This window comes from Pygoscelis adeliae, unplaced genomic scaffold (assembly GCF_000699105.1).
Source record: "Pygoscelis adeliae isolate BGI_AS28 unplaced genomic scaffold, ASM69910v1 Scaffold75, whole genome shotgun sequence".
Classification (NCBI taxonomy): Eukaryota; Metazoa; Chordata; class Aves; order Sphenisciformes; family Spheniscidae; genus Pygoscelis; species Pygoscelis adeliae.
This window is the reverse complement of record NW_008824772.1, coordinates 4,873,393-4,881,815: the sequence shown is the minus strand read 5'-3', so window position 1 is coordinate 4,881,815 and position 8,423 is coordinate 4,873,393. Positions and strand designations below refer to the sequence as shown.

Sequence of the window (8,423 nt, the reverse complement as noted above, 5' to 3'; positions counted from 1 at the left end):
GCTTTTGGGTGGGTGGGCCTTTTTTTTTGTCCCCCCCCCCCCCCCCCCTTTTTTTTTTTGAGGTTCAGTTCACATTTGCCTTCCTCCACTTTGCAGCCAGTCATGAACTACAACCCGTGGATGCTCCTCTACTTCATCTCCTTCTTGCTGATCGTGGCCTTCTTCGTCCTCAACATGTTTGTGGGGGTGGTGGTGGAGAATTTCCACAAGTGTCGGCAGCACCAGGAGGAGGAAGAAGCCAAGAGGCGGGAGGAGAAGAGGCTTCGCCGGCTGGAGAAAAAGAGAAGGAGTAAGGAGAAACAGATGGCTGGTCGGTAGTCTTTCCACATCTTTCTGAGTCCTGCTTGACCTTCCACACGATCCCCTCCTCCCTCCCCTCCCTGCCTCACGCCTGGTGATCCTTCTTCTCCCAAAAGCATGTCTAGCTATAAAATTTGCATGAAGGAAATAGTGTCGTTTTAGGCTGAGCAAGGAGCCATGGAAGCCTTTTTAATGGCTGCATGATTTGCAATGACTTTTCCATTGGAGGTTATTTGAATTAAAATATAAGAATAATCAGACCTGGAGCTTCTTGGATAGCAGAGCTCAGTGTTACACAAATAGTGACAACTGCAAAGATCAGCAGCGCCGGATGGCACCATAAATCTTCTGAGTCATGAGCACTGTTGCTGATAACTGGATTCACTATTTGGTTTATTACAGCCTTGTAATGCCACAGTGATGTTACCTGTCCCATTTATCAAACAGGTTTATTTATTGGCACAGTAGCACCACTGCTATTCAAGAGTGTAATAAAATAATGGAGCCATCTCATTCTAGTAATGCTTAAAAACTCCTTAGAGAAACATATCAATGCATTTGCTTGAGAAATACAGATTAGAAAAAAAAAAAGCAGTTGAGGAGAGTAACTAACTAGACAAAATAGCACTGATGCAAATTGAACCAAACTCCAAACTGGATGTGCAAGCTTGCAGCCCTGCCTAGAGAAGGCTTTACAGGTGAAAGGAGGCTAGACCTCTGCTCTGCCGAGTCTCCAACCTGACATTGTCTTTTAGTCTTTTTTTCTTTTAATTTGGTTGAATAAGAAATAAGTCAGCCAGAGGCCACAGGTCGGAGGTACTCTTCTTCTCGCATGCTCTCTTTTCTGACTGAACTTTCTCCGTTGCCCTTCGTGTCCATGGCCTCACGCTTTCCCTCCCTGGTCAGTCCGCCTGCTGCTCTCTCCGTGTCCCCTTTCACGTCTCTCCTCTATCTTTGACAGACTTCAGTACTGTTTAAGAAGCTGTCTGATCAGGCGCTTGTTCCAAAAGCTGGTAATATTAAGGCTGTTTTATTATTTTTAATAGTCTAAGAGGTGTTTAATAGCTGCGACAGGCTTAATCGTGCAACCACGTACCACAACGGTGTCTCAGCCTCTCTCAGTTCAGCACTTACCCAGCACTTGCCTTTGGTCACATCTTTATGAGCTTCACAGGTTTTGTAACCAATAGGATGTATCACACCAGCCTCTGGACATCAAACTTTGGTTTATGCCGAGAGCCTGGCTTCCTCAGTGGTCAGTGGAAAGACGGAAGCTTCCCTCAAGAGCAGTGGAGGACACGTTAGACTGTTCTCAGTTAAGTGGGATACAGGTGGAAAGAATATTTTTTTGTTGTTTTTCACATCAAGGAAATGCCTAGAAAGCTTTTTTGGTCAGTCCAAGTTCCCAAACGGAGTTTCAGGCTGATGAGTTAGAAAATGTTTTTAAAGGCTGGATAGAAAGATCCCTATTTAAAGTTGCAGTTTTGGAAAGCAGACAATTCTGTAGAAGAAAAATAGATGTTTAGTTATTATTAATGACCTTATTTATAATGCTAGAGGAACTAGGTGAAGAAGAGATGCAAGTCTGGGCAATTTCCCAGCGGGAAGAAATCACAAACCATCCTTGGAGATATAGTTGTTCATTCAGTCCTATGAAATGCCTAATTAAAGAGGCAATAAACAGCTATTTTACTGAGGATCAAATATTGCTGAGTATTCAATCACCATAAAAACCTTTCAAGAGCAAAGTATGAAGCCCTCCAAATCGCTTCAGAACAGTTTTCCCAATTTGCGTTCAGTGAAACGTTGGTTTTAATTGACCGTGTCCAGCTTTGCCCTCGGAGGCAACAGATGTCATTGCTTAGCTTCATTCTGCGTGGTGGGAACTTGCAGATGATACCAAGACTAGGGCTTTGATTATGCCAGTGACTGCATGGGGGTTCCTTTCAGCTGGGCTTCCTGAGTGTCCCCAGATGCCCAAACCAACATGTCAGACATAGACAGACTAACTGGTTGCACGGTCATTTTTGATCATAGACTCTTCAAATGCATTTACCCAATTGGACATCTGAAAACCAGAAAAGCATGTGAGGTCCCAGCTCGGTGAGATGTAGGCAGATGCAGGAGTCATCGCTGTAAGTTGCGCTGGCCCAGCAGGACATGTACAAAGTCCATCCTTCAGAAGTGTCTTCTCCTTCATCACCGTCAAGCAAGGGGGTTCTCAGGGATCTCTTGGGCTTCCACCTGTGTACGTGGGAGAAGCACAAGAGCCCTTCCTTTTTCACGATGAGCCCGCGTACCTGACTCCAGCCTCCATGAGGCACAAGGAGAGGATCCCGCAAGGAAACATTCCCAGTAGAGGCACTGGAGAGCCTGAGAGCCGTAGGGACCTCTGAAGGGGAAGGGAAGTCTTGCCGTGTGTCCTGCCGGATGATTAATGCCGTTTCGTTCTTTTAGATCTAATGCTGGATGATGTATTAATGGAGAGCTCAGCCAGTGCAGTGCAAGGTACTGGGAAGTCGGCACGTCTCGTCCCACTTGAATGGCAGTGCTGTGTCACTAACGGCTGGCCACCGCTGCTGTGAGGCATCCCACTAAACCGTGTGTGTGGTGCAAAGCTCTTTTGCTTACTTCATGGCACACGCATATCATTCTGAACTGCAGGTCTGCAGACCTGGCTCAGGACTGACACTTGCAAACCCTTAATTTACCCCTCGATCATGTTATGTTCTTCAGTATTACTTTTTTTCTGGTTTTCATTAAGACACTGTCAGACTTTTCATGGCTTTTTTTTTTTTTTCCTCCTTTTTTTGTTTTTGTTCTTATTTTTTCTTAGAGAATAATGACTGGACTGTGAAATGGGTCCTTTATTGTTTACTCTAGCTTTCCAACCACCAACTTAGGAGTCTCTGAATAATTTGCAAGAGTGTCTCTGGAAGGCAGGCAGTCTCGCTTAGGGAGGTTATTTCATTATATCTCCAGCCCTTGCTCAGTGCTAGAGAACGCTGTGCTTCAGGGAGGCACAGTGTTTTTTCAGCAGGGTAAAATTCAGTATAGTGCAGAGCCTCAGTGCTTCAACGGAGAGGTCAACCCCACACCAACCCTCAGCGTGGACATGGGGTTTAGCCGTTGTGCTGCCCAGCTTGTAAATTCTTCATATTGATTGAGAGTTGCTCGATCCATGATGCATCTTGTGAATTAAAAGCAAGAAAGATGCCACCACAAAGCCTCTCCAGGTGCCGGTGGGGATGGACCAGCTGGGCTGAACACGGCTGGGGGTTTGACCTGGCCGTCCTGACCAGGGCTCGCTCACGTCTCTCTTTCCCGTCCCCCCTCACCAGCTCAGGGCTGCAGATCTGTCCCTTGCTCTTTTTATTTTTAGGAGAAGCTTTGATCTGGCAAGCATTTTGTTTAATTCATAACTTAAGAATATTAGCCTGAATAATTAAAGAGGTGCCAACATAGAAACAAATACAGCTGCAATTTTCGACAAAAATAATAAGCTAGGAAAATTGTGCCATTAAAACTCTCACCTGTGACCAAGCCCCCACTGCTTGAGATGGGAGCAGGGCTCCATCCACCTCTCACATATTGCAGGGAGTTTTGATTAAATAAAAATTGCAAGGTGAGGGCTATCGGCTTTCACTGCAGAGGATAACTCAGGGAGATCAAGGTTCCTACCTTATATTTCTAAGATCTTGTTGGGAGTTATCACAACATGCTTTAATAAATCCTGAATCTCCTTCCCATTGCCATTCCTGGTATTTTTATTTCTTTGCCTTCATTCTTGCTCTTTTTGGTAGGCCTCCTGTCCTCTCCTGCGAACCAGGGGCGGCACGAGGGGGGGTGTTGTCACTGGGTTTGGGGGTCTGTTTATTTTTTCTTCTTTTTATTTGGTTGTGACTCCTCTCCTGGTCCTACAGAGCTACATCAAGGCTGTCGTATTTTATTTTGTTTTTAAGGCATTGAACTTATTCCAAACCCCTCCATTATCCCGCGCAGGCTCAGAAAGACTCTTAGAGTTTGCCTTTAAAAGATGTGCAATTGTCAGGTCTGTGCTTTGTGTTTCCTTTTGTTGTCTTTTCTTTGGGTCCAGTGGTAGTGAATGTGCCATGCTGCTCTTCAGGCACCGGCGTGAGGGAATAGAAAGGTTTTATTTCTGAACCTGACTGTTGGGGACATTAGGGAATCAGTCCTGGGTGCTGCAGATGAACCTCCTGTGGTTCAATGAGAAATGTGGAGTTGTGACCCCAAAGCTTCCACACATCTCTGCACTTACAGAGGGCTTCTTTCCTCTCTCTCTGAAGATAAGATGGAGTAGTGTGTGTGTGTGTGTGTGTGTGTGTGTGTGTGTGTGTGTGTGTGTGTGTGTGTGTGTGTGTGTGTGTGTGTGTGTGTGTGTGTGTGTGTGTGTGTGTGTGTGTGTGTGTGTGTGTGTGTGTGTGTGTGTGTGTGTGTGTGCTGCTGCCTGGTGCTTAGTGAGATATTATAATTTTATTTTTGCCTTTTTTTTTTCGAGTCTACATTCTATCACAACTGGAATCTTCTCAGTGGAAATAATTTATCATTTTCCATTTTGCTTTTTTTTTTTTTAATAAATCCATTCAGTACAATAAAAGCCAAGTAAAACGCTGTGTTTAAAAAAAGTTCCTTCAGTGCAAACTACTTTTTAACCTAATAATATTCTTGATACAGTTTGTAAATCCAGCTGCGTCACGGGCTCATTGCTCACTGGTTTGCCGCTGTCCTCCAGATATATTCAGACCTGCAAAGTAGTTAATTCCCTTATTATAGGAGAAGGAAGAAGCTGGAGACAGTAATGGAATTGTCCCACTCTCATGAATTCCAATTTCCTGTGCCCACACACCTCCGTCTCGAAAGCCACCTCGGGGAAAGTGGCAATTTCTCTCTTGACAGGGCTATATTCGGAGGCAGCCGCTGTCCGGAGACATGCCCAGCCTGACTCCCCCCAAGAAAATGCAGTTAATGGGAAGAGAGTGGCCCGGCCCCATCTCCCGCGGTGCCGGCAGAGGCCGGCTGAGCCCCGGGACCCTCTGGGAGCTGGCGGTGGCACTGCCCGGCAAAACCAGGGGTGCCTCCAGCGCTGCTTTGCTGGTCGCTGGTGCCATTTCACGGGTCATGTCCCAGAGCTGCCAGACGAACAGCGGCATGGGGCTTAATGCCCCAAACCTGGGGTGTGATTGCTGAAGCCGAAGGGAGAAGTTAGAGCAGGCTTAGGAATGGGGAATGTTTCTCCTGCAACAGCAATGGTCACTGCCTTTCCAAACGGGCAGGAGAGGACGGCGATGAGTTTGGCTACCCCAGGGCACAGGCTGGGGCTGCCGTGCTCTGCCTCCCAGCCCTTGTCAAGGGGATCAATTATAATCCCACGGGACGATGCCAAGAGGAGTACGGAATGTCTGCTTGGGAAACAACTTGAGTTGAGAGCCCATGAAAAATGATAAATTAAAACCGAGTGTCCCCCTGCCAGGCACCCGCTCCCCTTGCCGGCACGGTCCCCTTAGACCACCATCGCCCAGGATGAGCGGGCAAGTGGGACTCTCCCAAACCAGCTCTCAACCAGCTGCGAATCTCCTTCCTACCTGGGTGAGGAGGAGGTTGCTCAGAATCCACTGTCTGAGCTGATTTTCTCCAGTGTAACGACATCTAAATTTTAGCCACTTCTCCCTCTCCCCTACTCCTGGCCTCCAGTCACGGTGAAGCAGCTTGATTTACACCCTGTTTACCAGCCTGATGTCTCGTAGTGGGCTTTTGCTGTTATTTCCCCATCTTCTCACATTCTCATTCTGCCAATTCTTCTTTTGTTCGTTTGCTCTCCTCCTCTTTCCTTTAACGCCATGTGTGCCGGGAAGCCAAGTTAACCTTTCCAGTAATAACCGAGACTAACCCAGAGCTCTTGTTGTTCTTGACACAGTGTATTGTAACAGTACAGTAATGTGGTGTTGTGTTAGTTGTGAAGTTCACCACCTGGAGTTTAACAGATGTCTGTATTTCCCAAGATGTTGGTATTGTTTAGATCTTTCCTGCAATAATTAGAAATGATACTGTGTGGTAGGGGGCACGGGCTTTGCACTTGGATGATTACGCATGAGCAACACCCGACTTCGCTGCAGAACTGCGCAGGTCGGGTTAAATAAACAGTATTTATACGATAGCAAGAAAATGGTTTATCTGTTCAGAAAGTTCCCTGCCCGCCTAGACACAGTATCTAGAGTCCTCGGACAGCATGCCAGCTCGTGTGTGGTTCATCTCACGGTAGTATCTGTATTGCACGAATATGCATGGCCAGCATGCGGCAACCGGCGCGGTGAGTGGTGGCATGATTCATGAACAGGGTTGACAAATCCCCTCTTAACAAAGTTAACGGGGAAGGATGAAATATTTACTAATGGTAATCTTCTAAGGCTGCAAGCGCATCTGCAACAGCAGCATCCAGAGACGTTTGGCTGAGGAAACCTGGGGGCGTGTGCTGGGAAAGGTGAAAAGGAGCTTTGGCGTTTGGGAGAGGGGGGATGCGAAGGGGGAGAGCCTTGGCAGACACACGAACAATTAGCAACCCTGCTTATAAAGCCATGCACTGGCTAATCCAGGTGCAGGAGCCCTGCACGGGAGACATTTTACAACCTCTCTCTAAATCCTCTCTCTGTTCTAACGGCGCCGGTGCTATTCTGTAGGATTTGGAATTACCTGTCAATCAAAGCTAAGAAAAATTTGAATTCCAGTGTAATTATTCATAAGTAAATCCACTGCAAGAAAAGGCAGAAACATTGACGTTTTTCTTTTTGAATGTGAATTATACATAAATGTAGAAGAAGTAAGTGATCCAATTACGATGGTGTTTCTTTCTGAGATGATAAGTTGGTTCATAAAAATAGGTCCTATTCCTAACCTAATTGTATTCAAACATTTTAGTTAATTTGCTACTCATAATTTAGCATAATATGATCGAGATATCTTGACTTTATGGAGATTTATGCAGATTCTGAGATATCTGACAAAGTCTTATGAGTGAGTCAGCAGCTACCAGTCTGCTTTTTTGTAAGCACTCAATAGCTTCAGCATGAAAATTCATTTTATAGACCTTTTCATCGATATCGTGCTTTAGCACTCAGGTACAGATCACCTAAAGCACGCTGCAGATCAGAAAGTGAATATTAATAGCGCCTTTCGTTTGGTGACACTGAAGCAGAATTTTGGGCATTCCAAACCCCTACAGAATAAAACTGCTGAGTGATTTGTCTCTCTGGTCCCTGGGCTGTAAGGGAAAGGTCTGTCTCTATGGAACAAACAAAACTTCTCTGATTTTTCATGATCCTGTTGCGAAACAGGGAGCGCATGAAACCATTAAATCTATGGGTTTGATTGCAATATCATTGGCTATTGACAAAGCGAATTCTATTTCCAGGCAAAATTTAATCTTCTAAAATTAGTTTTCCCTGAGGGCACCCCAAACCTGTGCTTCGTGGCTTCATTCTGCCCAACTTTTTGCTTGGAGTAATGTATCAAACTGTACATTTGCTCAGCGGCACTAAATATCAAGCCATATAATTCTTACAGCTCAATAATTTTCATAACCAGTTGATCATCTAATTATGAGAGTAATATTATACTCTGACATATTCAAGACAGTCCTTTCCACTTCAATCTGCATTATAATGCCTCCTTGAGAATTGTACTGAATTATATACTCAGCCTTGGCATTTCCTCATTAGAGATTAGGTGAGTAAATGAGTTTATCTCTAGGAACATTCGGGGTCTGAAGAGCATGTGTCATCCCTGAGGCAGCCGAACACGGGAATGAGTTGAACAGTGAAATCTGTACTTTGATAATCTTGTCTAAATGGAGGATCATTATTTTCTAATCGCTAAGGCTGACTGATCAGTTTTCCTTGGTATTTTTATGGACCATTTTTCAGGGCTCTGTCAGCCAAAGTGTTGAATTTTGTTCTCTCTGCAGTTTACTGCAAAGAGCGTAATTTTTTTAAGCCGTTGTTAGTAAAATCTGTCCCCACTATCTGACCATTAATTGGACTTTTGGATACTTTGGGGAGTTTTAAAATCAGCAGAAACAAAAATTGTTGTTTTAATTTAAATTTAATTTA

At 45.0% G+C, this 8,423-nt stretch overlaps 1 protein-coding gene across 1 annotated transcript in view; it reads left to right on the top strand.

Annotated features, from left to right (window-relative positions):
• Nucleotides 1-8,423, top strand: part of CACNA1G (calcium channel, voltage-dependent, T type, alpha 1G subunit) — a 108,926-nt gene that overhangs the window by 76,171 nt on the left and 24,332 nt on the right. The window contains 2 exon segments of the mRNA XM_009323737.1: nucleotides 97-310; nucleotides 2,758-2,808. Of these exon segments, the coding sequence (XP_009322012.1) occupies nucleotides 97-310; nucleotides 2,758-2,808 (265 nt within the window).